General features: G+C 39.4%; 1 protein-coding gene across 1 annotated transcript; it reads left to right on the top strand.

The window, feature by feature from the left end:
* Nucleotides 1-883: 883 nt before the first annotated feature.
* sestd1 (SEC14 and spectrin domains 1) lies at nucleotides 884-19,801 on the top strand. Its single transcript, XM_028022911.1, has 19 exons — nucleotides 884-1,141; nucleotides 4,704-4,773; nucleotides 4,852-4,960; nucleotides 5,042-5,132; nucleotides 5,224-5,337; nucleotides 9,071-9,184; nucleotides 9,281-9,375; nucleotides 9,464-9,519; nucleotides 11,341-11,412; nucleotides 12,264-12,421; nucleotides 14,456-14,578; nucleotides 15,238-15,432; nucleotides 15,506-15,620; nucleotides 15,702-15,867; nucleotides 16,779-16,860; nucleotides 17,016-17,138; nucleotides 17,381-17,572; nucleotides 18,535-18,638; nucleotides 18,965-19,801. Exons 2-19 carry the CDS (start codon nucleotides 4,704-4,706, stop codon nucleotides 19,236-19,238), a joined length of 2,253 nt encoding a protein of 750 aa, XP_027878712.1. The 5' UTR covers nucleotides 884-1,141; the 3' UTR covers nucleotides 19,239-19,801.
* Nucleotides 19,802-20,635: the final 834 nt, after the last annotated feature.

Genomic DNA, 20,635 nt, shown 5'->3' with positions numbered 1-20,635 from the left:
TTTCCTGTCTATTACATCATCTTACAAAGTGTACAGTGTGTTGAAAAAGTATTCATGCCACTTGAACTTTTTCAAAATGTTCCATATTGCAACAACAAACAGCACTGTGTTCGAGTGGTGATTGTATGTGACAGATGAGCAGAAATTTGAATTCATTTTTATTCCTATTTCTTTAGTTGAATCTATTCAAATGCCAAAGTTACCACAATAGCATCAAATATTTCTTAATGAACAAGGTAATTTCCTCTGAGTAATTAAATAAAAAAGATGGGAGTAATAAATGTAAAAATAAATGAGATGTTTTGAGGTTTTTAATATCTGAGAGAAATATGCTCTTTGGAGCCCCCTGCTGGCCTGAAAGCCATAAGCACCAACTTCGTATCGCTAAATGTTTGAATAACATACAGTGGCAACTGAGTAAGTTAGAATTTTAAAAAATCTATTTATTTCACAAATTTATTCAAACAGTGAAACTTGCAAACACACACACACACACACTGATACATTTATGCTAATTTATTTCTGCTTATTGATGATCATCATGGCTGACAACTGAACAAAACTTAAAATTTTCTGAAGCTTTTCTGAAAGTTTAGATGTTACATATAACCAATAAAAAATGAATTTATAAATCTGAGTTTACTGAAAATCAGATCTATTTACTGGAAAGTAAGTGGCCTTCAGCTTGTCTTCATTTTTTACTCGTTCGTCCTGCTTACAACTTACTCTTCATGGGGCCAGTTTAACCCTAACCAGATTTTAGTGTCATATTGAGCAGATGTATGCAGCAACAGCGCCTCCTTCAGTCATATTACTGAAAACGCAACGGGTCCGGAATTCGACGTAACACCGGAAGTTGGAATTTTTGATTTGACTTTACTGAGCCTGCGCAGTGCGCAGCTCCACCGCCTGGTTTGTGTGGCTCCACTGTTGTTGAAGGAGAGGAGGGAGCAAAACTAAGGATTTCAGTACCTGTTTTTTTTAAATAAAACGCGAGTCGTTTCCGCTGGTTAGTGAGACTCTGGAAGAAGAGGAGGAGAGCGACAGGAGTGAAGGGCAAAAAGAAGAAAAGAAAAAGGAGGAAAAGGACTGGGAGGAGAAAATTTGAGACAGTGGAAAATGCTGCGGATTTGACGAAAAGGTAGGAAAAGCCACCGGATCAATACTCATTGTTGAAGTTGTCGGTGGTGGGCGGGTGGGCGCCGTGATGATGGAGGGTTACACCCGCAGCCACCGCAGTATGTGGCTGCAGAATGTAGGTCATTGTGTCGCTGGGTCGGGCTGAAACGAGCCGAGCCGTGTTGGGCCGAGCCATGCTGCAAGGAGACTGCAGGAACGTAGACCAAGGTGAAGCCCTGCTGCAGCAGGATAGCCTGAGTGCTGCAGCAACACCAAAATTAACCCTAATAGTCTAAAAAAAAGGGGTTGAAATAAATGTATGGGGCCACATTGGGGCCAGTATTCAAACAGTTAAAAAAACTAGCGAAAATTTTCTTTCACTTACAAGCGTACAAAGATAATGAAAACACAGCTGGGTAGTTAAGCATAACTTTTTCCTTCAGGATTTCCGTAAATGCTAAGTTTCCTAAAAAAAAAAAAGCGCACTGAAGAAAGAACAGCAATTGCTACTTTGTGTGTATTTGGGTCTGTGACATCACAAGAGGCACATAAACCAAGCTGAAAAGCTGGCACAGGAGTAAACACATTATGAAGGATTTATTTGAATGAAAACACGCAAATAAAGAGAATGAAGGCAACATGTACCTCATGTGATGTTAACAAATGCGTGATTTTTATCTTGGTTGAAGGACAGTATGAAACAAAATAATAAAACAAATGGCATCACTGTCCTTAACATGTTTTCCTAAAGCTAGTAAACCATATCTAAAGTGAGTTTGAGAAATGCTAGTTTTATGCCGAGTCATTGGACTCCAAGAGTAATGGTACATTTGTTTGGTAGCAAGGGCACAAAGTGGTCAAAAACATGCAAAAAATACTTCACTGTAATGACTGAAACAGATAACTTTGGATTAAATCAATAATTTGATTATGAATTTTTCTGTATGGACTATCTGCGCTTTTATCGCAATTTATGCACCTCAGAAGGAGTACGAGTAAAGGAGCTCATACTCTTCAGGTTGTGGCCCACAGGCTGCGGAACAACTTTCCTCCCGGATGGGTGTGGATGAATCACTCGATCCTTTTAAAACTAGTTAAGAACCCGTCACTTTAACCAGGCCCATAGTTTTGTACTTTTTCTACTGCTGAAAACGTAAAATAACATAATTTGTACAGGTAATAGTATGTTTTTATTCTTATTTTGTTTTGATACATAGATGTAGTTTTGTTGTTATCCCCTTTATAGAGTCTCTCGAATATAACAGGCTGATATTATCTGCTTAATTAGTTGTGCTATCAGCTCTTGTTTCCAGCCTGCAGTTTAATGCTCTGCGGATATGCTAACCTTAGTTTTAAAGCAGGATTATCCTAATAAGAGTGATGGGCTGCAATCCTTTTTTCTTTCCACAGCATGACTGGTATGATAAGTGAATTTGGAAAGACAGTAATTCAAGTGTTAAGTATGATCTTAAATAGTAAAATTAAGAGCCAGCAGCTTACAATTATAAAGAGAAACTCACAATCTATGAGTTTTGAAGAGATTTCATCATGTCTCCAGACCACTTGCTGAGACATGAGATTTAATAGTTCACTATTACCCTGCCACAATGACTACTTTCAAAGACGATGACAGTAAGCAGGAGAAATAATTGACAGAAGAAAAGTGCAGGGTGAGCAGGCAAGCAGCACAGATGTTTCATCAGCCACTAAACCAACAGAAACACAAACCTGCTGATTTACGGTCAGACTGCTGAGTGCGACCAGGAAAAAACAAAAAACCCTGATTAAACAGGCAGTAAATCACAGACGAGCTGGAGCCAGCAACTGGAATCTGCTGGGAGGATCGCCAGCTGGGAGAAAATCTATTTGGGAAAAATAACAGAACTGTCCCTGCCTTATTTGTTCAGCATTTCAGCTACTCTGATGTGTGTCAAATATTCTTTGAAGAAATTCAAACTTCATCTTTTCATTGTTTGACACTTATGAACTTGGTTCTATTCTTCAACTCTGAACCTCAGAGGAGAGAAGGTGACACTTTATTTCCCCCCCACAGGTCTTCCAACATCTGTGACGTCTCTGTGTTTTGAGCGCTTTTCTTTGCAGGTGGTTTCAGGTGATGAGCTGAGACACACTCATCCTCCGTCTAACTCAGGGGGTTCATCTTTTGAGGTCTTCACCACAGACATTATACTCAAAACGCTTTGTACACATTTGACAGCTGACTCACTAAATTTGACAGTCAACAAAAAGCCCGCAGAGCATAAATATTTATAGAAAATTATGAGATTTTACACAAAATCACGGATGTTTTCTGCCTTCTGTAGTTTTGTAAACTAAAATTTCACCCCAAGTCAGCCTAGGATGCTTGACGTACTGTGGTTCAATTTTGTTTGTTTTCCCTCAATTATTTAGAGATTCAAAGTTTTAAAAGCTGCTTCAAACTAACAGTTTGCTTTAAATGATGATCAGTGAATATTTTAACTCATCACAGTGTCCATGATGTGTTCAATTACCAACCAAATCAATCTTAATTTCTCATTGCTATTAAAGACCTAAAGAGTTGTTTATCCCTTCCTGAAATGAAGTGTGTCACAGGAGGGCATCTGGAGATAAAATCAAAGCAAATAGTGAAATTAATATTAATTTCCAATGCTAGGGCATCATTTGAATTTGAGGTTGGAAAGAAAAATAAGATGATGAGGCTGGTTTTGCTTTGAGATCTCTGTTGAGATGATTACGTTTTCCAAACGCAGTAAGGAGGGAAATGTGCTGCAGCATCCTTGATGGTGGTAATATTCTGAATTCGGGGTGCACTGATTGCAGTTTTCTGGCCGATACCAATTTTATTTTTTTTGGTCTGAAATGTTGCTCAATATAGCAAGAAAGTTGTTGAGATGGCAACAGTGGGTCACTATTTTTAATTGCAAACGTGCTGACTTAACTTGGAGGGCCGGTCTGTCAGTAAACCTTTCTCACCGGAGAGCAAAAGAGGACAGTGATTGATTCTTAGACCGTTTCCAAACTAGATGAGATCGGTGGATAAGATCGGCTTCATGTGTAAAAATCGGCGGATCATCGATCTCCCAAAATTAAGGAAATCAGCAATGTTATATTGGTGCACCCCTATTCTGAATACAACAGAACATTACGGAATTAATAGACTATTTCTATTTGTGCATCAAGGCCTTATTATAATTTTTATTTAAGTTGACTAAAAACGTGCAAGCTGTTGATTGATGGTGAGAGTCCTTAGATTAAACTCATGCATTGAACAGGAAATATAATCTTTGGCCGACTGATTTGTGTATGAAAATTTACATACACAAATCTCTGCAGTGGAGTAATGCTGTCCTGTTCCACCAACGATATGAATAGAGTGAAGCATTTTTTTAAGCATTTTTTTTAGTTTAATGTGACTTCAGCTACTCGAATGTGTCCTCAATCCCAGAAGCATCGTTGTTGTTGTGCCCTGTTTATGTTGTCTTATTTCCTCTAACAATGCCTGCTGTATGTTAGTAATCTCCGCACCAAGAGTTTTGTCTCGTCAATTGGCGTTTTGGTTGAAGCCTCTTATGTCTCTTCAGATGTCTGGCGTCACCATGGAAGCGAACTACATCCTCCCCATCCTTAAAAAGAAGCTGGCCTTCCTCTCAGGTAATAAACTGTTGTTGTGTTGCTTTAATCCCAAATCTTTGTTTTCAAATACCTAACCTCTCTGGGTGTCTGTGATAGGAGGCAAGGACCGGCGCAGTGGTCTGATCCTGACCATCCCCCTCAACTCGGACCAGACCAGCATGGAGGAACTTGGCGCCACTCTGGACTACTTGCTCAGCATCCCCAGGTAACTGGCATGCTAGCCAAAGTAGCCTAAAATGCTTCTGTGAATTCTTGTTAAAGCTAAACTCCCGTTTCCCACTCCCAGTGACAAGTGTAAGGCTCGGGGTTTCACTGTGATCGTGGACGGCCGGCGGTCTCAGTGGAACATCGTGAAGACGGTGGTCCTCATGCTGCAGGTAGAAATACGTTACACTTTCTTCCAGGCTCTGACGTGTGGCAGCTTTTATGTGGGTTTTTAATGATGGTGGTATGTGGGTGGGGTTTCAGAACGTCATCCCAGCGGAGGTGTCGCTGGTCTGTGTGGTGAAGCCTGATGAATTCTGGGATAAGAAGGTCACCCACTTCTGTTTCTGGAAGGAGAAAGATCGCCTGGGCTTTGAGGTAAGAGTCTCACCTGCTAAAGGCAAAACCGCAATACATGCAAACCATCTTTTAATTGTCTTTATGCTTGGATGATATTTAGAAAGTAAATACCAGACATAAAAAATACAAGCACAACACATAGTAATGAAATTGTAGTTTATCCCTGAGTGTTTTAAGATCTAGGTGTACAATACTGAATTCAACCTGATAGGGGGCGATTATGTTCTGGTTTCTACGCACATGAGAAGAAGAATAAAACAACTGCAAATAAATATAAAAAAGTTCTTTTTTTTTGTCATTGTGGTGCCTAAAATTAGAAAAGAACAAACTCCATATATTTCTTTAAAATAAGCATCATTGTTGTTGTTTTTCTCCTGCTTGTACTAACTTAAAATTTTTCTTTAGCTGTTGGGTGTTTTTTTGTTAGTTTTTTAAAATTGTTGTGTTTTGCTGAGACCATCATTTCCTGTGATTTCTGGTTCATCTTCTCCCTAATTTTGGGTTCTTGTTCTTGTTCCCACAAAATAAAGTGTTTTTATTCTGTTAAATCTGAGGAATTTGTTTTCAAACGTTGTTGTTAGAGATTTTTGGTTTGTGTTTATTAAAACTGGTGAGATACATTGATCAATAATTAGATTATGACAGATGATGGGAATAACAACGATTAGCTCTGCTTCGTATAATCTGTTAGTTGAGGAGTTACACTGGAAAACAGAGAACATTTTGTGTTCGACGACGATGAGTTATTGGCAGGAAAAAGAGGCAAGAGAAAGGATTTAATTAAGTTTGACAAGAAACAGATAACCGATCTCCTCTAACACTAGCTCTTGTGGGATGTTCCTGGATCCAATTTAAAGCAAATGAAAACAGCTTTTCTGTTTTTATATTTCAAAAAAATTCCCTTGTTCTCTCTGGAGTTGTAGACCCCTTATCCAAGTTGTCTCTGAGTTGTCTTGTTGAACATTATCGAACAAATAGACTCGTGTGTGTTAGCCTTTAGCATCACGGTCTCTCCTGAATACAGCCGTACCCCTCAGATGACATTGCAGTGTGTGTTTGTGTGTTCATGTGTGATTCTTGCCTTCACCACCTCTACCAAAGACAGATGGTTTTGCTAATACAGATCTGTTGTTTGACTGACCCAAATTTCTGCAGTCGTGTTGGCTCGGCGATCGTTGCCACGGTAACCGGATCAAGTCGGCTGGTGTTGTGTGGTGACTTGGAAGTAGTTGCAGAAAGATAATCCGTCACAGTGGATGTGAAGATAACCCTGTTTTCTAACAAAACCGGAGTCGACCGTGAGCAGCAAAGGGTTAAATCCAAGTTCAAGAGCAACAGGAATTTATATCCATTTCCTTTCATAGCCACTTTTTGGGTCAATTCAATTTGCTAAAAGTAAAAAAAAAACAGCATACGTTTTGAGAGTCGTAACAAACTGTTGGTGGAATCAATCTGCTGTGTCTCTGGGCGTCTTTGTCCTCTGTCCATTCCTGGACAGAAGCAAGCATGCACAGCTGCCAGATATGGAGATCCCAGTGACGCTGCTGAAATGTGACTCATCTCAGCTATGGAGCGCGGTCTTGGTTGACACAGCAGGATGTGTGTGTTATACAGCTGCTGTAGCGCCTGACCCAGCGCTTGCATCAAAAAACACACTCTCACACTCCCACTCTGGTTGGAGTCCAGGTTTACTGCTGGCATCTTCTGCCGTGACAACTGGTAGACAGACTCTCCGCCAGCTGTCTTTTCCAGGTTTATTTCTGAGCCAGACTTACTGCACATGCGATTCATGTGATGATGAGAAAAAAAGGTTACTGTCTAAATTTGGTACTAACTAAAAGGTGAGCTTGTTTTTTCTTTTTTTCTCTCTCTCTCTATTATAATTCTTAAAGCTTGCAGGCTGAGTTCAAACACAGAGTGCTCTGTTTTCAGATTAGGAAACTTTCAGAGACTCTGAGGCAAAAGTTCATCTTGTGATCCAAGAACTTTGGATGACAAGAATTGTATTTTGGGTCAAAAAAACATACAAAAAAACCCATAATGTAGAGTTTGATCCAAGAAAAATATCTGTAAGTTTTTTGTAGAAAGGGAAAAAAAAAGTTGGTTTAAAGTATTTTGATGTAACTGTGTCAATGATTGACGAGGTGGCTTTAATAAAGACCAAAACAATGAATAGGTGTTCTTGGCTTTATTAAAGATTGTTTAAAGTGCACCAAACTGTCATGTAAACAATTTGATGAACTGTGATTATGTGAGGATTTCCTCATTGTTACTGACTCCTACTATGTTTGCAAAATAGCTTGTTTCGCATTGGCAGAATGGGTTATGTTTGTTTTTCAAAGGTAAAACTCTTTATACTCACATCTGCTGCTCCACCTCCACCTTCCTTATAAATGTAGCGCAATTTAAAGGAAAATGTATTTTATTGTTGCTCTGAGTGTTGCGAGTTCATGCAGGTAGCTGTTTCTTATTTCACACATATCTGCCTTACTGGAATGGAATGTTCACAATGTTTCCATTGTGCAATTATGCAGCTGCAATGATGGATTTTAAGATTTTTTTTTTGTTTTTTACAGATCTGTGCCAATAATTGTGGAGAGAGTTGTTTATGAATATGATGAAAACAATGAGAATATATTTAGTCAGTAGTTGCCGTTGAAGGAAATCAGAATAATGACTTGGGAAAACCCAGGAGCAGAACTCCAGAGTTATTATATACGATCAACATCACAACCATGTCTCATGTTATGATTTTGGAGGATTTAGTGGAGGGTCACAGGATCTCCTACAGCTCCTGTATAATTTTGGGATATACACACAGTCTCTTATTATCCACAGCCTCTCAAATGCATTCGCTAAACAGCCTAAAAGAGAACAATCTGCTGCCGAGTCCCAGGGAATGTGATTCAGGCGTGAGCAGAAAATTAATAACAGTTATTAAGTAAAAGAAGAAAACAGATGTGAGGGAGCAATAAATGCCTTCGAGTTGTTATAAAAGCTGTAATTAGGTTTGCTCTATTCACAGCCAGGCTGCTGTTAGGGGATGTGTAATAGAGGCTTGTTTGGAGAAATACATATTTAATCCTAGTTTTTCCATAGATAATCTAAGATGAAATGAAAAAGAAGAGAGAATGTTTGCGCACCCTACCAGTGATGGTTGTTTGTTTAAGAAAAGAAAGAATAAGAAATCTGAGCAGAATTTGCTGTCTTTCTTCTTCTTATTGAACATTTATTTTGGTTTTGAGTTACGTTTGCGATATTATATTTATAGTACACCCTATTTTTGTGGTAATAGTCAATTCGGTTACCGTGCTGTAAACATATGTAGTGAAAAAATGCTTTGTTTATGTGCACTAATTGGAAAAAGGTTTTAGAGGATAATAAAATAAAATCCACTTAATTTCAAGAAATTGCAAAAGATTTATTTTAGTGATGACAGAAGTAGAAAAGAAAAATCATACATTTAATTTTTCTTGAAGATGTGTTCTTTGTGAATGAAATTAGAAAAATTATTAAACAGATGGAAAATGGGAAACACAAAAAGAATATAAAACGTACCCAATAAAATAGTCTTAAAAGCAGTTCGGATTTTCTTTCCTTTATTTCTCTGTCAAATTTTGTTAGAATTTATGATTTAAGACTTTGAGAGCAAGGTTTACATTTAGCTGTACCGCATGGCGCTACTTTCATTCAACAAAAGTATCACCAGCTGTTGTCAACCTTTATTCTCACCACCAACTCGTCGATTCAGGTGATCCTGGTTTCGGCCAATAAGCTCACTCGCTACATCGAACCGTGCCAGCTGACGGATGATTTCGGAGGAAGTCTGGACTACGACCACAGCGACTGGCTCAACAAGAGACTGGTAAGTGAAATATATTCAAATGACGTCTACTTTTACAGCTTACTGGATGTTGCCGTGGCATCTGGTAACACCTCATTTATTTGTCTTTCATTTCAGGTTTTTGAGAAGTTCACAAAGGAGTCGACGTCTCTTCTGGACGAGCTAACGATCATCAACGACAGTGACAAGAGCGCCTCAGTGGACAAAGACAAGTAGGCGCACTCCCTCAGGATCCTTAGAAATGTATCCAGTCACACACGCCTACAGTTTTGAAGTTCACACTCTGTTTTATCTTTGTAGGTCTACTGATGGAGCTCTCTTGCCATCTTTTGATCCTGAAACTGTCCTCCAGACTGGTAAGTATTTTTGTTTTTGAATATAAACCAGTTTTACATTGGGTCCAACAGATTTCCAGTGGCGTAAACATTTCCATTAATACAGAGTGTCCGCACATCCTTAGTGTTGAAAAGTTTTAAAGTCATGTATCTAAAATTAAGGCCTTAAAATGTCTTAAATTTAAAGGAAAAAAGTAATAATTTGGTCTTTAATGTGTTAATCACAGGTCTTAAATTTTGTTGTGGTAGGACTAATTAATCTTATATATTCCATGTAGTTATCTTTGAAAGTTTGACTTGCATGCAGACGTCTCCACTGCAGCTGCCGCTAACTTGCTGCTAATACACGTTTGCTAGCAAGCTAGCTGTCTTTTTTTTTTACATCCATCACTGTAAATTCAAATTTATCATTAGTTGACAGAACAATGTTCGTCTTCGCTATTGGCTTACTCCTGTTGTCAACCCGTACAATTTATTTATTTAAATTCTTTTTGCACATTTCCATTCTCAATGGTCTTAAAAACCTGCAGAAAGCATGAAATAACTGCAAGATTATGAATAAAATTAGAAAATAAAAAGTTGATATGTGTATGGCAAAGAATCTAGGACAAATATTGATAGATTTCCTAAGGTCACAATCAAAAATTGTTTAGGTATTTTATCATTTTTCAGGTTTTATGTGAGGTTTTAAAGTAACAATAACAGAGGACAACTCTGTACTTACTAATATTAATGACCCACTTTTCTACAGCAACACTCCTCAGTGATTCAAAGAGCCAAATGATAAACCGCATCAAGGTCAGGCGAGCAATGTGAGGATGAAATATTCTTCATAACGAAGCACAGACATGATGCTTCACTGAACAATCATTTCTTTGTCCTCAAGACAAAAACAAGCTTTATTCTCACAGAATCACAGTAATTGCTTTTTATTGTCTGAAGGAATTATTAAAGAAACTATAAAAATCGGTAACTCAAACACTTCCTATTGCCAAATATGGAAACATTCCTTAGAGATTTATTCTGTTTTTGCTTTTCTTTTTAATGACGTTCAAGTTTTTCAAAACATAAAACCAGTTTCATATAAACTGAAGCTGCTGCTGAAGGATTATTTTATAAGTTAGGGGAACTGGTTGTGCCATCCTTGGCAGGAGAGATTGAAATCATGTATTTAGCATCTTGGTCCTCTATTTCTTGCAGAATTATTTTAATTCAGCCATGCTAGAGGATTTTCTAGCATGAACAGCTTCTTTATGGTTATTTCAGAGCGTCTCAATCTCATTTAAGTGTAGGCTGCAGAACCTTGTTTTGGTTTTAAATCATTTTTAGCCATTCAAAGATGGATTTCCTGCTGTAAAATCCAATTGCGTTTTTATAAAAACTGACAACCTGACATTCTGTGTTTGTTTTTGTTTTTTTTGGTGCCATGCAGAATTAATGATTATGTGAGCTTTGCATAACTTTACATAATGTCTAAAAAATAAGAAAATGAGTCTGAACAGCCAGACAGTGTCTCCCTTCTCATGTTGCCAATGCTGAGTCTGAGAGCTAAGAAGTAGGTGTTAGACACCAACAGGCTAATTTGACACTAAACCTGAAGGCAAAGGATCACCAACAATATCTGCATATGCTGGGTGGATGTGCTCATTGAAAGGACTAGCTTGTGTGTGTTGGCCAGAGGTTAAAGGAGTCTTTGTTTGTGGTACCACCATCCTCCATTCACAAGCTTCTGTCACAATGTAACAGCATGTAAACAAACACTGACCCCTCATTGTTTCCCATATTTGTATATATATATATTTTGTAAAATCCTTTATTGTTTGAACTTCTGTGTGTGCGCAGGTCACGAGCTGCTGTCAGAGCTGCAGCAGCGCCGCTTCAACGGCTCAGAGGGAGGAGGTGGAGGGCAGGCAGGTGAGGAACCAATAAAAGAAATGGCTGCCTCGGACCTAAGAGAAACCAGGGTTTATTTTTTGTGTATTACTTATTGTGTGATGCAAAATAAATTGGTGCTTTATAAACTTATTTTTATTATTGCTTTAGGTAAGTAAATTTAGGAAAGTAATTTAACACCACCTACTGTTAAAGCCAGTTGCTAACTTTAACAGTAGGTGGTGTTAAATGTCTGATAGCTTAATTGTGTAAGTCATCTTTAACTGCTTTCTGCCAAGTTATTAATTATATCATTAACTTGAAGCAGTTTTTTTTATTAAACAACTAAGTTGATTCAGAGATATTTTTTTTCCATTTCAACTTTTGAGGTAATATTAGTTAAAATAAGCTAATTTTCATAGCTAGTCAGGGAGATTTCCTTTATCCTTGCTTTTCTTACATTACGGGGCTTAAAGAAAACATAGTCAGGATAAATCTTTAGTTTTTTATTAAACAACTAAGTTTACTCAGATATTTTTTTTCCATTACAGCTTTTGAGGTAATATTAGTTCAAATTAGCTTGCTAACTTAAGCTAATTTTCATAGCTAGTCAGGAAGGCTTCCTTTGACCTGGCATTGTGGGGCTTAAAGGAAAAAAAAAAAATGGTCAGGATAAATGTTTAGTTGTTTCCCCAAAGTGCTGTTTAGCTTTGCAACAGTGCGTCATTGAAAAATAGATAAATTTTTAGCATTTAAGTGGTTCTTTACACGCAGCATTTAGTTGAAAGTCTTTAATGAATTCCCATCTCTCCAGCTGACAATGTTATCACTAAAACCCGTTTCAAACGACTACGCGCACGGGCGTGATTGACTCTGGCGTTTGTCTCTCCCAGCTCCAGCTTGGTGCCCCATGGAGGAGGAGCTGCTGGCTCAGCCTCAGGTGACGAAGCTGCTGGACTCGCTCAGGGAGCAGTACACCAAATACCAGGAGCTGTGCAGGCAGCGGAACAAGAGAGCGCAGCTGGACGAGATCCACACCAAGGTCATGCAGGTAACGAACGCACCCGTTGTACAGAGAGAACCAGAACAGATGAATTCAGTAGAAAATCACAACAGGGGTCCAACAAATAAAATGACATCTGCATCTGATTCCAGTATTTTCTGGATCAGTTCAGAAAAGGAGCAAATAAATATGGAAATCTATTTGTATTTCTAGACTTTACTCCCCATCCATTTGTACTTGTATGTATCCATTTCATTTTCTTGAGTCCTTCCTTCGATGTATACTTCATTCTCTCCATTTCTGCCGTATCCCTTTCTTCTTTTTTGTCTTTTAAATAAGCAACGCTCAGCCTGGTGGGGGCACAAGCAAAACCTGGCGGCCCACCAGGCTTATAATACACTGGGGAAAACCCTGAATTCCTTCTTTCCTTGTCTGTCCTCCTTACCTTTTTTTCCTTTCTTTATCTTTATTTTTCTCTCTTTCTTTTTTTCTTAGTTGAAAGGACTGAGAACTGAGAAAATTAATTCTTGAAAGATGTGTAGAAATCATGCAAAAATGAAAAGCCAACCTGCAATCACTTCACTATATTAAGCCATTTGCAAGATGGAGGCTCATCCTCATACACCTTTTAAAAGTCAGAGTTATGTTTATGAACAGGTTATAAATGTGTAATTGTGTCAGGCGGATGCTGCAGTATTCATTCCTCTGGGTATTCATCAGTTTTTACCTTCAACTCTCAGAAACTGCGCGGCTTCGGAGCTTGTCAGCACAAGAACAGTATTCTCTGCTGACTGAAGGTCTTACAGCCACAGGGGCTGATGGGTAACAACATCATCTTGGAAATGAGCCTGGGGTTGCTATAGTAACCACTACAAGTCGCCCAATAGCTCAAGAGGATTTGAGAGGGGGAGCGGGAGGGTTGGCCTAGATCTGGATCGAACTGTGGTCGTGTTTGTGTGCTGCTTAAGGCGCCACTGACCTGATAAATACAATTAACTCAGGATTCTGACAGGAAAGCAACGGAACATCTGCAGATGTTACCGTTTAGTCTGATATTATGAACATTTCACCCTAGTTAACACAATTATAATAAATCTGTGTAGTTTTCTTCACGCAGAAAGCTCATGAATGAATCTAAAAGGGAACCAGAAATCTGCTTTCTCTAAACAAACATGAAAATGGCAGACAAATCCATCTAGCTTTAATTTCAGCTCAAACCTTGTCCTCCTATTAGTTTAACTTACCTTTTTAAAGTAAATATTCTTTTTCTGAAATGCATTGCGCTAACTTGTGACGTTGCTGGTGACGGTAACAGTGTCACTTTAGATTCAACTCTAAATTCAGCCATTCTTTTCATGTAATCACAGTTTCAACTTGCTTTATCAAAAAGTAAAACCAAGATTGGCTTTAATAAAACTTTCACCGGTGACTTTCAAGACGGATTGTGTTCAAACTGCTAAGCTAAGACAGCAAAACGTCTCAGGGACCCGAGTCCCTCAAAACGTTACGAGTTCATTCACACTCGTCTTGTGGAGTGGATTACTCACAGATGTCAATGCCAGGAGTGTGTGGAAGCCAGACCTTACATAGAGCGGCAAGTAGAGCATCAGAGCCCCCTGGTGGTTGCTCCTGTGAACTACTGCCCCCTTTTTTGTTTTGTTTTTTTTAACTCCCTGTGGAGGAGGGTCCTTTGCATGTTTTAATGGACATCCTGTTAGCCTGCCTACTGACTGAACCTCATCAATACTCCTAATGTGTTGGATGAATCTGCCGACAGGCATAAAGCACTTTGAGTGGTTAAAAAAAAAAATATGGAGACCTCCACATAAATCCGGTTCATGTACTGCATCAGCCAGAAAGCTATGATGCGCTTGGCGTGTTATCGACATCGATGCTAACATTAACAATGTATGATGACCGAACTGGTTGTGATGCTTTAATGGGAAGGCTGCCTGTGACTCACTCTGCTACTTTTTGACAGTTTTATTTGATATGAAATCAATAAATGTCGAGTTAAATGCCCACATTAATTTAGCATGTATGTCTTTTCTGTTTTTTTGCATCTTTTTTTTCCCCCATCAGGTGGTGAACTGGCTGCAGGGTCCTGGTTCAGAGCTGCTGAAGACTCAGCAAACGATCGGCGACTCGATGCGAACGGCGCAGGCTCTGCAGCAGAAACACGAAGAGATCGAGAGTCAGCACAGCGTAGGAAAACACACGTCAACGTCTCTCAAACTCAATACACACTTCTCGTTTTTTCAGTGTTTACTGCTAGTGACAGCAGGCCTGTCATGATGACTAATTTTGCTGGACAATAAATTGCCCCAGCAATTATTGTGATAAATAAAACTGTTGTTTTGAGACCATTTTCATATAATATATAACTTTATTGGTCTTAAAGACCAGTAAACTTTAATTTTGTAAAGAACTCTTCACGCTGGAACTGGAAGATATCTGAAATACTCAAAATAAAACACCAAAAATAACAAATAAAACTGAAATAAAAACCACTAATAGCCAAAGCCATAAATGAAATGGATTATAAAATTGCCCTTCAAAGAATGTGAATCATCAGAATGGAAATTAAGCAGCTCATTTTAATTTATTAGGCAAATAATTGATCAATTGTTCATTACGACAAGCTTATTTGACAGCAAAAGTCATGTTCATGAATTAAAACTGAAGTTAGTCAAATGTTTGTGTTCAAATTAAACACAAATGCTACAAATATTTAGTTAATTTTTTTTGGTAAATGTTCAGCAGTTGATCTTCCTTGTTTAAACGTTCAGCAGCCTGAGGTGGATGTTTGCGTCTTTTCCGTGGTTTCATGCGTACCGCCTCTCTCTCGCTCTCTACGTGTGCAGGAGTGGTTCGCCGTGTACGTGGAGCTGAACCAACAGATCGCAGCCCTGCTCAGCGCCGGGGAAGAAGAGGAAGTGGCGGAGCTGAAGGCGCTGCAGCAGCAGCTGAGCGACGTCTGCTACAGCCAGGCGTCCCAGCTGGAGACGCGTCAGAACGTCCTGCAGGCGGCGCACGCCTTCCACGGCACCACGCAGGAGGTAACGCCGCGCCGCGCGCATTCCAGCTGTCCGAGGCCGACGCGCCTGACCGGTCCGCGCTCTGTGTCCGCAGTTGTCCCAGCAGCTGGACGGCCTTCTGGGCATGCTCTGTGCCGACGTGTCCCCCGCCGACGGGGCGTCCATTCAGCAAAACCTCAAACTGCTGGAGGAGAAACTGCAGACTGTTGGTTTGTTCTCTGAGCGAACGCATCTTCCCCTCGCTGTCCTCCGTGACGCCAACCCCCTTTGCCTGTTCTTGCCCCACGCAGAAGCAGGCCTGTCCTCGCTCCGTCAGAAGGGGACGCTGGTGCTGGAGCAGATGTGCGGCCAGGCGTCGTGGTCTCTGGAGGAGGCGGAGAGCCCGCCTGGAGAGCAGCAGGACAACGTTCAGCACGTTCAGGCTGTGATGGAGGAGATGGAGCTGCGCAAGCAGAGGTAGTTCTACACCCTTCCTCTTTATGGAAGAATGCTGGAAATCCTGGAAAATGCTTGAGTTTCAATATTTAGAAAGTCCTTGAAAGTGCTTGATATACTAATGGAACAGTTTTGAAATAAAGTGTAGTGTAACGTTTGATTAAAAGTGTTGTTTACTGTTGAACTCAGATATGTTCATACATCTAATAAAAGGACAGACACATTTTTTCCCCCCAATGTTTTGAAGTTAAATCAGAATAAACTTTTCCTGTTTTAGTTCAGCTAGAATTACTGAAATTATTTATTTTTGCTAGTTGACAGAAAACCTAGCAAGATCCTATTTTAGAGATTTTCTTGTAACTTTCTTTCTGTATTGTAAGCATTTAATTTAACACAATTTGTGTGGTTAATTTCAATGTAATGAATATTTATTATTCCTAATGTCTCAAGGACTTGTTGATCTTTGTAATTGAAACAAAGGATGGCTTATGTTTTATATGCCAAACATTGTTACAGAAATTGGACAATTTTTTTCTTAATTCGTGTTTTGTTCTTGGACCAGTCGGGTGTGTAAGGGTGTGAGACATTTCAAAACATAAAATTCTGTCATTTGAATTTATCTTGTTTCTGCTGTAGAATAATATAGATGCTATCACAGTACATTAATAACAGTAATAAATAATATCACATAATCATGAATTGATTGTTTTTTTAGGACATTTGTCTTATTTTTATCTCCAAAGTATGTTGCTGGAAAAATTTGAAAACTTACCTTGAAAATACTTGAAAAGTGTTTGAATGTGGGCAAAGTGTGCGAACCGGGTTTTCTGATCTGTACATGTCACTATTTATAACTGAAGATATTGAGTACAGCAGTGCTTGTACTCAGTAATAATTTAATGAACCTGTGTGTGTGTGTGTGTGTGTTTCAGGTGTGAGGACATGGTGGATGTGAGGAGGCTGAAGATGCTGCAGATGGTCCAGCTGTTTAAATGTGAAGAAGATGCTCTGCAGGTAAAACGTGTATGGATTTAAAAGCCACCTCTCAAACACTGACGTAGACTTCCTGTATTGATCAGATGATTATCTTTCTGTGTGTGTGTGTGTGTGTGTGTGTGTGTGTGTGTGTGTGTGTGTGTGTGCGTGTGGGTGGGTGTGTGTGTGTTCAGGCGGTCGAGTGGCTCAGTGAGCTGTTGGACGCCTTGTTGAAGACGCACGTCAGACTGGGAGACGACTCCCAGGAGACACGGACCATGCTGGACAAACACAAGAAGTTTGTGGATGTAGCTCAGGTGACAAAGTCCATAGAAAAAACTAAAAATATGTTTGTGGATATTTTTAACTTTGGCCAACTGAGACTGGAAAGTTTTATTGTCACTATATAATAAAATCTGTTCCTAATGTTGGTACTAGATGGAGATATGTTGGTTGTCTGCACTAAAATCCTTTTTAGAACTTCTATTTATCACACATTAGTTTTGTCACTGATTTGTAACTGGCTCTGCTTCTCAAACTTTATTCCTGTTTTTCTCAGAGCACATACGATTACGGCCGCCAGCTTCTGCAGGCGACCGTCGTTCTCTGTCAGTCGCTACGCTGCACGACGCGCTCGTCCGGCGACACTCTGCCGCGACTCAACCGGGTGTGGAAGCAGTTCACCGTCAGCGCCGACGAGAGGCAGCAGCGTCTGGAGCTGGCCCTGAACTTCCACACCGCCGCTGAGAGAGTGAGTTTTACAACTATAGGAGATGAGCACATTTGATAATTGGGAAATAAAAACCTGTTTCAATGAATGAATTCATCTTACTGTATGTTTGAGTCTCACTGGCTAGTTGATTTTTATTTTTTTTTTTTGCTTTGACATAAAGCTAAGCACTTTTTTAAATAGTTAATTTATATATTTTTTGTAAATGTTTTCATTATTGCTCTAATTTTTAAAAGCTTTCATATGCTGATACTGATTTTAGCTCATTTCTATTCTGCTCAGTAACAGTGTTTGCTATTATTTTACTATTATTTCCAAACAAAGAGACAAAAAATATTTGAATGAGTTCACTTTATAAGCTGAATGTTGTCTCATATTAGCAGTTAGCATAATTTGCATGGAGCACTTTAGAAAAAGTGTGTCTACCTGGACAACATTGACCCTTACTATTATCATTCTTTCCAAATAGTTGCCAATATTTCTTATTGCCAGCATGCCCTCTTCTCATGTTGCATTCAGGTATAGCTGGGACAATAGATTATCAAAAAATCTAATGTCCCGGCATGTTTTTTTTTTTTTTATTCTCAATTCTTGGCACAATGTTTTCGAAAAATGTCTGACCTCTCACTCTGACCGTTTTTAAGGGGCTATATTGTTGTATATTCTACATATATCCAGGCATTGGCTGTCCTTTCATAATTTTAATTATTATTAAAAAAAAAAAATCCAAACCAAATCTTCAGTCACTTCTATACTTTCCCCTTTTTAATATTTTAAACAGAATAAAATCAAAAACACTTTTCGAATTTGAAAAATATTCTTTGTTGACTACAGCCTGAATAAACAACATATAAAGACATTGCAAAAATGTACTGAACTCTGACTTTAAAACTGAAAACATACAAACCTGTGGTTGTAATATACTGTTCTACCCCTTTGTTAGTCTAAATTTCCTTTTAATTTTTTTTTCCATTTTGTTTCAGGTGCTGCAGCAGGAGCATGTGGAGGTGGCGTCTCTGGATGAAGTCGACTCTACAGGGAGAACTCTGCTGGACAGACTCACTTTGCCCGTCATCTTCCCTGATGGGTACAAACCCAAATCTTTACTAATCTTTCTCTTACTCTTTTAACCATAACCCTCCTTTATGTACGAGATCCAAACGTGTGAACAGAGCATCAGGTTCCTCCCTACATGACTATTAATCAGCTTTTTTTTTTCATTCATTCTTTTGGAAGCATTTCTTCTTGTTTTGCTTTATTTTTTTTAACAATAACATAAGTTGCATTAGTTGGCTTTTTTTTAAGTGTATTTCCAACAGTTTAAATAACTTATGTATTCAATTCAATTCAACGATTCGCTTCTTGGAAGAAGAGAAAGAGATGAAATGACAAAAAAACCTCTCGTCATTTCAGGAGCGAGCAGTTCTTCGGGAGTCCCGGTGACACGGCAGCCACGGCAGAGGGGGTTCGAGAGCGCCTCCTGCTGATCGAAGAGCGGCGGCTGCAGCTGCAGGAAGCCAGGCTTCTCAACAACGAGGAGGGAGAGGAGGAGGAAGCGGTCAACGGTCTGGAGGGGAGGCTGGATGTGATCGGGGAGGAACTGAGCGAGAAAGAGGAGCAGGACGAGGAGGAGAAGGAGGCGGAGCATCAGGACGAAGACTCGGAGCGAGCCAAGCAGGACCGCTAGCGGACGCCCGGCGTCCAACCGAGCAGCCTTAATGAAGCTCGTTGGTGAGGGGCTGCTGACGTCTGGAGCGGTTCTCTCCCGAGGCACGAAGCGTCTCCGTATTCCCGCTGCAAAAGAATCAGCATTTTTCTGACCGTTTCTGCAAATTTAAACAGCACCTCTCCTCAGCATCACTGCGTAAACCTCTCGTGGAAGCGGAGAAACATGAAGGGTCGTACTCCTCGGTCACTCTTTGGGACAGAAACTGTGAGGACTTGTGCCGTTTCTCTGATATCGATGGTTGTAAACAGTAAAAAGAGTAAAATCTGGAATAATTACAGCTCATCTTTCTGCTCTGTGGAGGAGAATCATTGTTTAAGGTCCTAACACCGCTGCTGCCGCCTCCTCATTTACAACTGGAGCAAATCTTCCATGGTGCTTACCCCGGCTTCTTGTTGCTCTTCGGGTCTTTCTAAGAAGCCAACCTGGTTGGAGTTCTTTAGGCTGAACATCTTTCTACTTTCAGGACTCTTTTATAGCAGCTATGTTAGATAATTGGATGGCAAGTCTCAAAGAATTTCAAGGGGGAAAAAAAGCAATTTTCAGTGAGCTGAAAGGAAACATTTACACTTTTTCTTTTAGCAATATCTGTAATCTGTTTGCTTTTCAGCATCTAAAAAAGTACAGTGTGGCAAAATCAAAGGATTCATTCAAACAAAGCAGTTCCTTAAGCAGTTTGTGTGTAAACAATTGATGTCGAGGCATCGCAGGAGCAGGATAGTTACGATTTTGACTGTCATGATTTATTTACACTCCTAAACTAAGCCAACAACGCTTAAATGAATTAAAACTACAAGTTTAAATCTGAAATATCCGCAATAATTAAAACCTCCTGGTGCATGTTCCATCCAACTGTTCGTTTTCAGAGTTTTCTGAATCTCTGGTTTTAAATATGAAGATTTTTCAGAAGGGTTGGAGTCGTCGTTGGCCAACACCTAAACTGTCTAAAACATATTCTGTGGTAAAAATCTAAGCAGTCGTATGCAGTGGATCCCTTTTCTGCTCATATACTTTTACTTTTAAGAACCAGCTTTAATGTGGTTGAGTCTGTGAGAAGGTTTCTATCATTCAGATCAATTCTTGCGTTGCAGTATCAAGTGCGCATTATTTTTAAGTGGATTCTGCAGAATATTATGATGGTGACCACTGATCAAATAATTACACAAACAACATATGTGTCTTAACTTTCAGCTGGACTTGAAGATGATGATTCCTTCTGGAGGCTTCTCTGGGTTTTGATGGTTCTAGTCTGTGCAGCAGACAGTCTCCACTTACATTCCTGCTTCTAAAACAAAATCTACATATAAAGGAGTTCAAATGTTACTGCAGACTGCGTGGGGAAACTGAGACGTTTGTTC

Source organism: Xiphophorus couchianus, chromosome 7 (genome assembly GCF_001444195.1).
Source record: "Xiphophorus couchianus chromosome 7, X_couchianus-1.0, whole genome shotgun sequence".
NCBI lineage: Eukaryota > Metazoa > Chordata > Actinopteri > Cyprinodontiformes > Poeciliidae > Xiphophorus > Xiphophorus couchianus.
Note: the sequence above shows the minus strand (reverse complement) of the source record. Positions and strands in the feature narration are given on the sequence as shown.

Coding starts and splice junctions, on each gene's coding strand:
- sestd1 (XM_028022911.1), top strand. CDS start 4,704: ATGTCTGGCGTCACCATGGAAGCGAACTACATCCTCCCCATCCTTAAA. Junction 9,520..11,340: donor TGAAACTGTCCTCCAGACTG/GTAAGTATTTTT, acceptor GTGTGTGCGCAG/GTCACGAGCTGCTGTCAGAG. Junction 17,573..18,534: donor TCCACACCGCCGCTGAGAGA/GTGAGTTTTACA, acceptor ATTTTGTTTCAG/GTGCTGCAGCAGGAGCATGT.